Source organism: Anomaloglossus baeobatrachus, chromosome 8 (assembly GCF_048569485.1).
Source record: "Anomaloglossus baeobatrachus isolate aAnoBae1 chromosome 8, aAnoBae1.hap1, whole genome shotgun sequence".
Lineage (NCBI taxonomy): Eukaryota > Metazoa > Chordata > Amphibia > Anura > Aromobatidae > Anomaloglossus > Anomaloglossus baeobatrachus.
Genome location: NC_134360.1, coordinates 261,039,060 through 261,052,019, shown reverse-complemented (window position 1 = coordinate 261,052,019; position 12,960 = coordinate 261,039,060). Strand labels below are relative to the sequence as shown.

At 53.1% G+C, this 12,960-nt stretch overlaps 1 protein-coding gene across 1 annotated transcript in view; it reads right to left on the bottom strand.

Annotated features, from left to right (window-relative positions):
- LAMC1 (laminin subunit gamma 1) overlaps nt 1-12,960 on the bottom strand; it is a 205,181-nt gene that overhangs the window by 20,214 nt on the left and 172,007 nt on the right. Inside the window, exons 21-23 of the mRNA XM_075320608.1 lie at nt 8,142-8,279; nt 7,501-7,645; nt 6,686-6,835 (exon numbers count right to left, since the gene is read on the bottom strand). Of these exons, the coding sequence (XP_075176723.1) occupies nt 6,686-6,835; nt 7,501-7,645; nt 8,142-8,279 (433 nt within the window). The remainder of the gene's footprint in view (nt 1-6,685; nt 6,836-7,500; nt 7,646-8,141; nt 8,280-12,960) is intronic.

The window sequence follows — 12,960 nt, the reverse complement described above, 5'->3', positions numbered from 1 at the left end:
CCCAGTGGGATCACTGGCTCACCAGTTTTAGTGCAAAAGCAAGAAGGAGGAAAGCCAATAACTGGTTTAAACAAATTCACTCCGAAGTAACGTCGGAGAACTGAAAACCGTTCAACATGAACAACATGTGTACCCGAAAAACAACCAAAAATCCCGAAGGACAACAGGGCGGGTGCTGGGTCTCCCAATAGGAGCTAGAAGAAAAGGAATTTACGGTAAGTAACAAAATTCCCTTCTTCTTCGGCGCTCCATTGGGAGACCCAGACGATTGGGACGTCCAAAAGCTGTCCCTGGGTGGGTAAAGAATACCTCATGTTAGAGCTGCAAGACAGCCCTCCCCTACGAGGAGGAAACTGCCGCCTGCAGGACTCTTCTACCTAGGCTGGCGTCCGCCGAAGCATAGGTATGCACCTGATAATGTTTGGTGAAAGTGTGCAGACTCGACCAGGTAGCTGCCTGGCACACCTGTTGAGCCGTAGCCTGGTGTCGCAATGCCCAGGACACACCCACGGCTCTGGTAGAATGGGCCTTCAGCCCTGATGGAACCGGAAGCCCAGCAGAACGGTAGGCTTCAAGAATTGGTTCTTTGATCCATCGAGCCAGGGTGGCCTTAGAAGCCTGCGACCCTTTGCGCTTACCAGCGACAAGGACAAAGAGTGCATCCGAACGGCGTAAGGGCGCCGTGCGGGAAATGTAGATTCTGAGTGCTCTCACCAGATCCAACAAATGTAAATCCTTTTCATACCGATGAACTGCATGAGGACAAAACGAAGGCAAAGAGATATCCTGATTAAGATGAAAAGAGGATACCACCTTCGGGAGAAACTCCTGAATGGGGCGCAGCACTACCTTGTCCTGGTGGAAGACCAGGAAGGGAGCCTTGGATGATAGCGCTGCCAGCTCAGACACTCTCCGAAGAGATGTGATCGCTACCAGAAAAGCCACTTTCTGTGATAGTCTAGAAAGTGAAACCTCCCTCAGAGGCTCGAAGGGCGGCTTCTGGAGGGCAACTAGTACCCTGTTCAGATCCCATGGATCTAACGGCCGCTTGTACGGGGGTACGATATGGCAAACCCCCTGTAGGAACGTGCGCACCTTAGGAAGGCGTGCCAAACGCCTCTGAAAAAAGACGGATAGCGCCGAGACCTGACCTTTAAGGGAGCCGAGCGACAAACCTTTTTCTAACCCAGATTGCAGGAAAGAAAGAAAGGTAGGCAATGCAAATGGCCAGGGAGACACTCCCTGAGCAGAGCACCAGGATAAGAATATCCTCCACGTTCTGTGGTAGATCTTAGCGGACGTGGGCTTCCTAGCCTGTCTCATGGTGGCAACGACCCCTTGGGATAATCCTGAAGACGCTAGGATCCAGGACTCAATGGCCACACAGTCAGGTTCAGGGCCGCAGAATTCCGATGGAAAAAACGGCCCTTGGGACAGTAAGTCTGGTCGGTCTGGTAGTGCCCACGGTTGGCCGACCGTGAGCTGCCACAGATCCGGATACCACGCCCTCCTCGGCCAGTCTGGGGCGACGAGTATGACGCGGCTGCAATCGGATCTGATCTTGCGTAGCACTCTGGGCAAGAGTGCCAGAGGTGGAAACACATAAGGGAGCCGGAACTGCGACCAATCTTGCACTAGGGCGTCTGCCGCCAGCGCTCTTAGATCGCGAGACCGTGCCATGAAGGTTGGGACCTTGTTGTTGTGCCGGGACGCCATGAGGTCGACGTCCGGCCTTCCCCATCGGCGACAGATTTCCTGAAACACGTCTGGGTGAAGGGACCATTCCCCTGCGTCCATGCCCTGGCGACTGAGGAAGTCTGCTTCCCAGTTTTCTACGCCGGGGATGTGAACTGCGGATATGGTGGAGGCCGTGGCTTCCACCCACATCAGAATCCGCCGGACTTCCTGGAAGGCTTGCCGACTGCGTGTCCCCCCTTGGTGGTTGATGTATGCCACCGCTGTGGAGTTGTCCGACTGAATTCGGATCTGCCTTCCTTCCAGCCACTGCTGGAAGGCTAGTAGGGCAAGATACACTGCTCTGATTTCCAGAACATTGATCTGAAGGGTGGACTCCTGCTGAGTCCACGTACCCTGAGCCCTGTGGTGGAGAAAAACTGCTCCCCACCCTGACAGACTCGCGTCTGTCGTGACCACCGCCCAAGACGGTGGTAGGAAGGATCTTCCCTGTGATAATGAGGTGGGAAGAAGCCACCACTGCAGAGAGTCCTTGGCCGTCTGGGAAAGGGAGACTTTCCTGTCCAGGGATTTTGACTTCCCGTCCCATTGGCGGAGAATGTCCCATTGAAGAGGGCGCAGATGAAACTGCGCAAACGGAACCGCCTCCATTGCCGCCACCATCTTCCCGAGGAAGTGCATGAGGCGTCTTAAGGAGTGCGACTGACTTTGAAGGAGAGCCTGCACCCCAGTCTGTAGAGACCGCTGCTTGTCCAGCGGAAGCTTCACTATCGCTGAGAGAGTATGAAACTCCATGCCAAGATACGTTAGTGATTGGGTCGGTGACAGATTTGACTTTGAGAAGTTGATGATCCACCCGAACGTCTGGAGAGTCTCCAGTGCAACAGTCAAGCTGAGTTGGCATGCCTCTTGAGAGGGTGCCTTGACCAGTAGATCGTCCAAGTAAGGGATCACAGAGTGTCCCTGAGAGTGCAAGACTGCTACCACTGCCGCCATGATCTTGGTGAACACCCGTGGGGCTGTCGCCAGACCAAATGGCAGAGCTACGAACTGAAGATGGTCGTCTCCTATCACGAAGCGTAGAAAGCGTTGGTGCTCTGTAGCAATCGGCACGTGGAGATAAGCATCCTTGATGTCTATTGATGCTAGGAAATCTCCTTGAGACATTGAGGCAATGACTGAGCGGAGGGATTCCATCCGGAACCGCCTGGCGTTCACATGCTTGTTGAGCAGTTTTAGGTCCAGAACAGGACGGAATGAGCCGTCCTTTTTTGGCACCACAAAGAGATTGGAGTAAAAACCTTGACCTCGTTCCTGAAGAGGAACAGGGACCACCACTCCTTCTGCTCTTAGAGAATGCACCGCCTGCAGAAGGGCATCTGCTCGGTCGGGATGTGGGGAAGTTCTGAAGAACCGAGGCGGAGGACGAGAACTGAACTCTATCCTGTACCCGTGAGACAAAATGTCTGTTACCCACCGGTCTTTGACCTGTGGCAGCCAAATGTCGCAAGAGCCTGCCACCGACCGAGGATGCGGAGGGAGGCGGCCGAAAGTCATGAGGCAGCCGCCTTGGAAGCGGTACCTCCGGTTGCTTTCTTGGGGCGTGAGTGAGCCCGCCAGGAATCAGAGCTCCTTTGCTCTTTCTGAGTCCCTTTGGACGAGGAGAATTGGGGCTTGCCCGAGCCTCGAAAGGACCGAAACTTTGACTGCCACTTCCTCTGTGGAGGTTTGCTTGATCTGGGCTGGGGTAAGGAGGAGTCCTTACCTTTGGACTGTTTAATGATTTCCGCCAATTGCTCACCAAACAGTCTGTCTCCAGATAATGGCAAGCTGGTTAAACATTTTTTAGAAGCAGAATCTGCTTTCCATTCCTTTAACCACAAGGCTCTGCGCAAAACTACAGAGTTGGCGGATGCCATTGAGGTACGGCTCGTAGAGTCCAGTACCGCATTGATAGCGTAGGTCGCAAACGCAGACATTTGCGCAGTTAGGGACGCCACTTGCGGCACTGCTGGACGTATGAGAGAGTCCACCTGTGCCAGACCAGCTGAAATAGCTTGGAGCGCCCACACGGCCGCGAATGCTGGAGCAAACGACGCGCCGATAGCTTCATAGACAGATTTCAACCAAAAGGTCCATCTGTCTGTCATTGGCATCTTTAAGTGAAGCCCCATCCTCCACTGCAACTATGGATCTAGCTGCAAGCCTGGATATTGGAGGGTCCACTTTTGGACACTGGGTCCAGCGTTTGACCACGTCAGGGGGAAAAGGATAACGTGTATCCTTAAGGCGTTTAGAAAAACGCTTGTCCGGATAAGTATTGTGTTTCTGGATGGATTCTCTGAAGTCAGAGTGGTCCAGAAAAGTACTCAATTTACGCTTGGGATACAGGAAATGGAATTTCTCCTGCTGTGCAGCTGCCTCCTCTGCAGAAGGGGCTGGGGGAGAAATATCCAACAGCCTATTGATGGCCGCTATAAGGTCATTTACCATGGCGTCACCATCTGGCGTATCCAAATTGAGTGCGGCGTCAGGACAAGACTCCTGATCACCCACCTCTGAGCCATCATATAGAGACCCTTCTCGCTGAGACCCTGATCCGCGTGATGACGTGGAGGGTCTCTCCCAGCGAGCTCGCTTAGGCGGACTGGGACTGTCATCGGAGTCAGAGCCCTCAGCCTGTGATGCCTGGGACCCCCTTGAATTACGGATTAATTCCAGCTGAGGGGGGCCGGGGAACATAGACACAGCGGTGTCCATTGTCTGAGCAACTGGCCTGGACTGCAAGGTCTCCAGGATTTTTGTCATAGTCACAGACATTTTATCAGCAAAGACTGCAAATTCTGTCCCCGTCACCGGGGTAGGGTTCACAGGCGTCTCTGCCTGGGCTACCACCACAATAGGCTCTGGCTGACGAAGTGCCACTGGGACTGAACATTGCACACAATGAGAGTCGTTGGAGCCTGCTGGTAGATTAGCCCCACATGCTGTACAAGCAGTGTATACAGCCCGTGCCTTGGCACCCTTGCGTTTTGCGGATGACATGCTGTTGTCTCCTCAAAGCAATATAGGGTGTACAGCCAAGAAGCGACCTTACAGTGCAGTACACAAATATAACACTGTGGCACTAGTGGGGCCGCACGTATGTGCTGCTTACCGCCCGCTTAGCGCGGGTGTGTGGTCGCCAGAAACCCCTAGCCTGGGTCCCTCAGAGCCTGCGTCCGTTCTCCAGCCAGACTGCATGTGTATAATGGCTGCCGGCGTCCTGGGGAGCTGCAAGCCTGGGGGCGGGCCTAGGGCGTGCACAGAGAAAAAGCGCGAAGCCTGTGTCCTACTGTGCTCAGTGAGAGGGCTGGAGCATGTAAATCGTGCTCCAGCCCTCGGCGCTGCCGATTGAACAACGTCTCTCCCCTACCCTGATTGACAGGGTGGGGGGTGTTAACGAAGCGGCGCTAGGCCGCAGAAAAACCGGGGACTAAAGTTAGAAGCGCCGCCGCCGTAAAAGCGCGGTCGGCGCGTCCCCGGCGCACTACAAGTCGCAGCTGCGCCGCCGCTCCAGGGGCGGTCGGCGCGGCGATCCACACACATAAAGTCCCCCAGTAATCTGCGGGGACTATAAGCCCAGCGCACAGCGCTACAGTCCCCGGCGCACTAGCACACCCAGCAAGCCTGGGGTGTGCGTGGCCTGCCATACGGGGACACAGAGTACCTGAAAGTTGCAGGGCCTTGTCCCTGAACGGCACTCCCGCTCCACATCCAGCAGGTTCTATGGGTCTGTGGATGGAGCCCGGCCTCAGGGCTTGGTGGCCGGTAAGATCCCACTTCCTCAGAGCCCCTCAGGGGGATGGGGAAGGAAAACAGCATGTGGGCTCCAGCCTCCGTACCCGCAATGGGTACCTCAACCTTACAAACCACAAGTGGGGTAAGAAGGGAGCATGCTGGGGGCCCCATATGGGCCCTCTTTTCTTCCATCCGATATAGTCAGCAGCTACTGCTGACTAAACAGTGGAGCTATGCGTGGATGTCTGACCTCCTTCGCACAAAGCAGAAAACTGGTGAGCCAGTGATCCCACTGGGGGTGTATAGCCAGAAGGGGAGGGGCCTTACACTTTTTAGTGTAATTGCTTTGTGTGGCCTCCGGAGGCAGTGCTATACACCCAATCGTCTGGGTCTCCCAATGGAGCGCCGAAGAAATAATGGGACCCAGGTTAAATCTGCAGCGCTACAGAAATCATGGCAGATACATACCGAATAACACAATGCTGCTGGACATGCTTACAATCACAATACCCCAACCCAGCGGCCACACCGACACCCCATGACCCAGCGGCCACACAGACACCCCATGACCCAGCGGCCACACAGACACCCCATGACCCAGCGGCCACACCGACACCCCATGACCCAGCGGCCACACCGACACCCCATGACCCAGCGGCCACACCGACACCCCATGACCCAGCGGCCACACCGACACCCCATGACCCAGCGGCCACACCGACACCCCATGACCCAGCGGCCACACCGACACCCCATGACCCAGCGGCCACACCGACACCCCATGACCCAGCGGCCACACCGACACCCCATGACCCAGCGGCCACACCGACACCCCATGACCCAGCGGCCACACCGACACCCCATGACCCAGCGGCCACACCGACACCCCATGACCCAGCGGCCACACCGACACCCCATGACCCAGCGGCCACACCGACACCCCATGACCCAGCGGCCACACCGACACCATATGACCCAGCGGCCACACCGACACCCCATGACCCAGCGGCCACACCGACACCCCATGATCCAGCGGCCACACCAACACCCCATGATCCAGGGGCCATGGGCACCCACTAATCAGAAGAGGCGACCGGGATGTAGGGAGTTCACACTTGTCTAATCTGACCACCATGGAGTGGCGGCGGGGCGGATGGACCAGGATCTTGTGAATCGTGTTGCTTAGCTCCACAAGACATAACACACTCACCTGCTGCTCGCTTTTGCCCTTGTCAAGCAGTTGTTTAACCTCCATCTCCCGATTTCTCATGTCTTCACGTAGATCCTCGTAGTCTTTCAGCTTTTGGTCAATCAGAAGATCTAGATCTTGCGCCTCTTTCTGGATCTTTCCAGCCTCGTTCTAAAAAAATTAAAAAGACTATTTGTCACAAAAATAGAATATAACAAATTAATAGATATTCCAGACCCATTTTCAGTAAATCCCAAAAGGATTTGAAAAGCCAAAGAAAATCTGTGTCTGCAAAACAAACTGGAAAGACTTAAAGGGATGTGTCAGAAAGGCCATAAGCCCCCGCCTGACATTTCCCTACACGCTGGTGATGGGATCATTGGGGAATAATACATTGCATAGATTTTCCTCTGTTTTATAAATGCACTACAGGGGGGGAAAGGAACTGCTGTATAGAGAAGAAAAAAAGAAAAAGGGTAAAGGATAACAAGATGGTAATAATAAAGAAATAAATGTAACTGATCAATCTGTGTTACACAACGCCACTATTTGTGCACATAAATCTGGTATTTCAAAGGATGGCGCCTTTATCAATCATATCCGGGGGCTGGAAACCATCTGTGCGCTGCACGCGCCACTCACTGGCTCTAGAGGTTCTCTTTTATAAAATAAGTATTTTCTTTCCAGATGTGTAATCAGCATCTGATAAGTGATTTATAAAAGTTTCTTAAGATAGACTGGCTTCAAAGACGACTTCTATACAAAGATTCCCAATAATAAACAGCTGCCCGAGGCTCGGAGAGGAATGCTCTACATATACCTCGCTCTTCCGTTACCTGTAAAGCCATGGTGTCGATTGGTGGGATGCTGACGAGGTTGGCATAGATCTGCAGTGCCCGGTTTCCCGCCTCCTCGGCCTCTGCGTGCACCTTGCTTGCCTGTTTCTCCAGCTCCTTCGAGAGATCTTTAGCTTGGTTATATCTTAAAGACAAAGCAATATAAAATTAGTTCTCTCGTACAATGTTGCCCTTTAGGCTGGTTTCACACTGCGTCATTACCTACGTTCAAGGCCTCCGTCCAAACCTCCCCGCAAAATGGGTTTTGGTCCATGCGCCGACGAGGCCATTGACTATAATGGAGCATACTGTGTCAGTGTGTGCTCTGTCGTGCACCAGTTTCGGGAGCATACGCTTTCTGCAGGTGGACACGGAGAGTCTCCTACATCTGGGTGTGGATGTCTGCCCGCAGAAAGCGTATACGCCCGAAAATGGTGCAAGAGAGCACACGGTGACTCCATCTGCACCATTAAAGTCAATGGCCCTGTCGGCGTCCGAAACCTGTTTTGCGGGGTTGTTCGGACAGAAGCTCCGATGGGACCAGTGAACGTACGGCATAATGCAGTGTGAAGGGGCCCTTATCGTAAAGGACTTCGTACAAAGCTGTGAAACGCTCCCGATACACAAGATGCTTTTCTTACTTCTTATTCAGCTCCTCAATATCAGACGCAGTCTGGTTTTCGGCAGCAAGCGTCTTCAGCAGCAGGCGGTAGGCTTCATTTGCGGTGTCATTGGCCTCCTTAGCCATTTTCTCAATCTCGCGAGCTTCTTGGGTATGCCTGAATGCAAAAGTAACTTAGTGAATGTGCACAGCAAAGAAGCAGCAGAAGAACGTTTTCAGACATTACAATACTTATGAGAAGTGTCAGCAAGTATGCAAAAAAATAAATAAACTTGTGGTCTACAGCACATTTTTCACTCCAACAAAACGGAGCCCCATCACATTTGGAGCCACTCGAAATATGTAAATGTGTGAAGCAATTTTGCAGTATTAATTATTTTCCTTCTGAATGTAGGAAAGCCGTAAGAAGGGAAGGATCGAGATGGCAGGCGGGTCAGACTACACAAGGTTTATTTGTAGTCTGTTACCTTGGAGACACATAGCGTGACATGAAAGCTGTGCATTTCCAATGGAGAATATCTGCAAACTTGCTATGGTTTTCCTTATAAATAATTACATACATTTGAGCAACAAACAAAGGTTTGCAAAAATGGACAAAGGCTTTTGTTATTGGAAGTGCTACATTTAACCGTAGGTGTGGTCAAGCCTTTTGGAAAAATTAAGGTTTCCCAAGTCTTACAAAAGCCCAAAGTCAAGTAGCTGTAGAAGAGCCATGTATGACACTCGATCCTGTACTGTTCAGAGTAGATCCTACATGTGTCTTGTACGACCGGCTCGCCCCATGGCTACCATTTACTGGTCTACAGCACATATTGATGGCACCAATGAACCTCTATTTAATTCTTGCCCTTTACAATTTCATCTCTTTCCTGGATCTCGTTTCTTTAGGAAAAGTATAAATAAAGGAAATCAAGAACTCTGCTCCAAGAGCCAACAGTGTATCTGCAATTAAGGAGAATACATAAAGTATGTCCGTGGATGAGAGCTGATGAGACTCTTTCCACACATCTGTGGTTGTTGGACTAGGGCGGGGAAGAGCCTCTTACCAACTAGGGCGGGGAAGAGCCTCTTACCAGATGCCATCCGCGACTTTCAATTAGCAAGCCTGGCATGACGTCATCACATGATGCACATGTGATGTCACGCAAGGGCCGCTAATCAAAAGAAGTACCGCGGATCCCGTCAGGCGAGAGGCGGTTCTCCCGCTCACATCCAGCATCCACTGACCGAGGTCGTTGTCTATGAACTGGGACAGGAAGAAGGGAATTTTGTTACTTACCGTAAATTCCTTTTCTTCTAGCTCTTATTGGGAGACCCAGACGATTGGGGTATAGCTACTGCCTCCGGAGGCCACACAAAGCACTACACTAAAAAGTGCTAGGCCCCTCCCCTTCTGGCTATACCCCCCCGTGGTATCACGGGTTCTCCAGTTTTAGTGCCAAAGCAAGAAGGAGGAAAGCCAATAACTGGTTTAAACAAATTAACTCCGAGTAACATCGGAGAACTGAAAAACCGTTCAACATGAACAACATGTGTACCCGCAAACAACAAAAAAATCCCGAAGGACAACAGGGCGGGTGCTGGGTCTCCCAATAAGAGCTAGAAGAAAAGGAATTTACGGTAAGTAACAAAATTCCCTTCTTCTTCAGCGCTCTATTGGGAGACCCAGACGATTGGGACGTCCAAAAGCTGTCCCTGGGTGGGTAAAGAAATACCGCATGTTAGAGCTGCAAAACAGCCCTCCCCTACGGGGGTGTCACTGCCGCCTGCAGGACTCTTCTACCTAAGCTGGCGTCCGCCGAAGCATAGGTATGCACCTGATAATGCTTGGTGAAAGTGTGCAGACTGGACCAGGTAGCTGCCTGGCACACTTGTTGAGCCGAAGCCTGGTGTCGTAATGCCCAGGACGCACCCACGGCTCTGGGTGAGTGGGCTTTTAGCCCTGAAGGAACCGGAAGCCCCGCAGAACGGTAGGCCTCTAGAATTGGTTCTTTGATCCATCGAGCCAGGGTGGCTTTAGAAGCCTGCAACCCCTTGCGCGGACCAGCGACAAGGACAAAAAATGCATCGGAACGGCGCATGGGCGCCGTGCGGGAAAAGTAGATTCTGAGTGCTCTCACCAGATCTAACAAACGTAAGTCCTTTCCATACCGGTGAACCGGATGAGGACAAAAGGAAGGCAAGGATATATCCTGATTAAGATGAAATGAAGATACGACCTTAGGGAGAAACTCCGGAATGGTGCGCAGCACTACCTTGTCCTGGTGGAACACCAGGAAGGGAGCCTTGGATGACAGAGCTGCCAGCTCAGACACTCGCCGAAGCGATGTGATCGCAACGAGAAACGCCACCTTCTGTGACAGGCGAGAAAATGAAACTTCCTTCAGAGGCTCGAAAGGCGGCTTCTGGAGAGCAACTAGTACCCTGTTGAGATCCCATGGATCTAACGGCCGCTTGTACGGGGGTACGATATGACAGACCCCCTGTAGGAACGTGCGCACCTTAGAAAGACGTGCTAGACGCTTCCGAAAAAAACACGGATAGTGCCGAGACTTGCCCCTTAAGGGAGCCGAGCGACAAGCCCTTTTCTAACCCCGATTGCAGGAAGGAAAGAAAAGTAGGCAATGCAAATGGCCAGGGAGACCCTCCCTGAGCCGAGCACCAGGTAAAGAAAATCTTCCACGTTCTGTGGTAGATCTTAGCAGAAGTGGACTTCCTAGCCTGTTTCATGGTGGCAACGACCCCTTGGGATAATCCTGAAGGCGCTAGGATCCAGGACTCAATGGCCACACAGTCAGGTTCAGGGCCGCAGAATTCCGATGGAAAAAACGGCCCTTGGGACAGTAAGTCTGGCCGGCCTGGTAGTGACCACGGTCGGCCGACCGTGAGATGCCACAGATCCGGGTACCACGATCTCCTCGGCCAGTCTGGGGCGACGAGTATGACGCGGCTGCAATCGGATCTGATTTTTGCGCAGTACTCTGGGCAAGATTGCCAGAGGTGGAAACACATATGGGAGCCGGAACTGCGACCAATCTTGCACTAAGGCGTCTGCCGCCAGAGCTCTGTGATCGCGCGATCGTGCCATAAATGCCGGGACCTTGTTGTTGTGCCGAGACGCCATTAGGTCGACGTCCGGCACCCCCCAGCGGCGACAGATTTCCTGAAACACGTCCGGGTGAAGGGACCATTCCCCTGCGTCCATACCCTGGCGACTGAGGAAGTCTGCTTCCCAGTTTTCTACGCCCGGGATGTGAACTGCGGATATGGTGGATGCTGTGTCCTCCACCCACATGAGGATTCGCCGGACTTCCTGGAAGGCTTGCCGACTGCGCGTCTCTCCTTGGTGGTTGATGTATGCCACCACTGTGGAGTTGTCCGACTGGAGTCGGATCTGCGCTCTTTCTAGCCACTGCTGGAAAGCTAGTAGGGCAAGATACCCTGCCCTGATTTCCAGAACATTGATCTGAAGGGTGGACTCCTGCTGAGTCCACGTCCCCTGAGCCCTGTGGCGGAGACAAACTGCTCCCCACTCTGACAGACTCGTATCTGTCGTGACTACTGCCCAGGATGGGGGTAGGAAGGATCTTCACTGTGACAATGAGGTGGGAATAAGCCACCATTGCAGAGAGTCCTTGGCCGTCTGGGAAAAGGAGACTTTCCTGTCCAGGGAGGTTGACTGCCCGTCCCATTGGCGGAGAATGTCCCATTGAAGTTGGCGCAGATGAAACTGCGCAAAGGGAACTGCCTCCATGGCTGCCACCATCTTCCCTAGGAAGTGCATGAGGCGCCTTAAGGGGTGCGACTGGCCTTGAAGGAGAGACTGCACCTCTGTCTGCAGTGAACGCTGCTTGTTCAGCGGAAGCTTCACTATCGCTGATAGAGTGTGAAACTCCATGCCGAGATACGTTAGTGATTGAGTCGGTGACAGATTTGACCTTGCCAAATTGATGATCCACCCGAAAGCCTGGAGAGTCTCCAGCGTAACATTCAGGCTGCGTTGGCATGCCTCGAGGGAGGGTGCCTTGACGAGTAGATCGTCCAAGTAAGGGATCACCGAGTGTCCCTGAGAGTGCAAGACTGCTACCACTGCTGCCATGATCTTGGTGAACACCCGTGGGGTTGTCGCCAGACCGAATGGCAGAGCTACGAACTGAAGATGGTCGTCTCCTATCACAAAACGTAGAAAACGTTGGTGCTCCGTAGCAATTGGCACGTGGAGATAGGCATCTTTGATGTCTGTTGAGACAAGGAAGTCTCCTCGAGACATTGAGGTAATGACGGATCGGAGGGATTCCATCCGGAACCGCCTGGCGTGCACATGATTGTTGAGCAGTTTTAGGTCCAGAACAGGACGGAAGGAGCCGTCCTGTTTTGGAGCCACAAAGAGATTGGAGTACAAACCCTCGCCCTCGTTCCTGAGGGGGGACAGGGATCACCACTCCTTCTGCTCTTAGAGCGTCCACCGCCTGCAGCAGGGCATCTGCTCGGTGGGGAGGTGGGGCCGTTCTGAATAATGGAGTCGGAGGACGAGAACAGAACACTGTCCTGTGCACGTGAGCACAATGTCCGTCACCCACCGGTCTGTGACCTGTGGCAGCTAAATGTCGCCAAAGGCGGGGAAGTCTGCCATCAACCGCGGATGCGGAGAGAGAGAGAGAGAGAGCTGAGAGTCATGAGGAGACCGCCTTGGTAGCGGTTCCTCCGGCTGCCTTCCTTGGGCGTGATTGAGCCCGGCCGGAATCTGAGCCCGTCTGAGGTTTTGTAGCCCTTTTGCACGAGGACAATTGGGACCTGCCCGAGCTTGGGAAGGACCAAAACCTCGACTGTACTTTTAG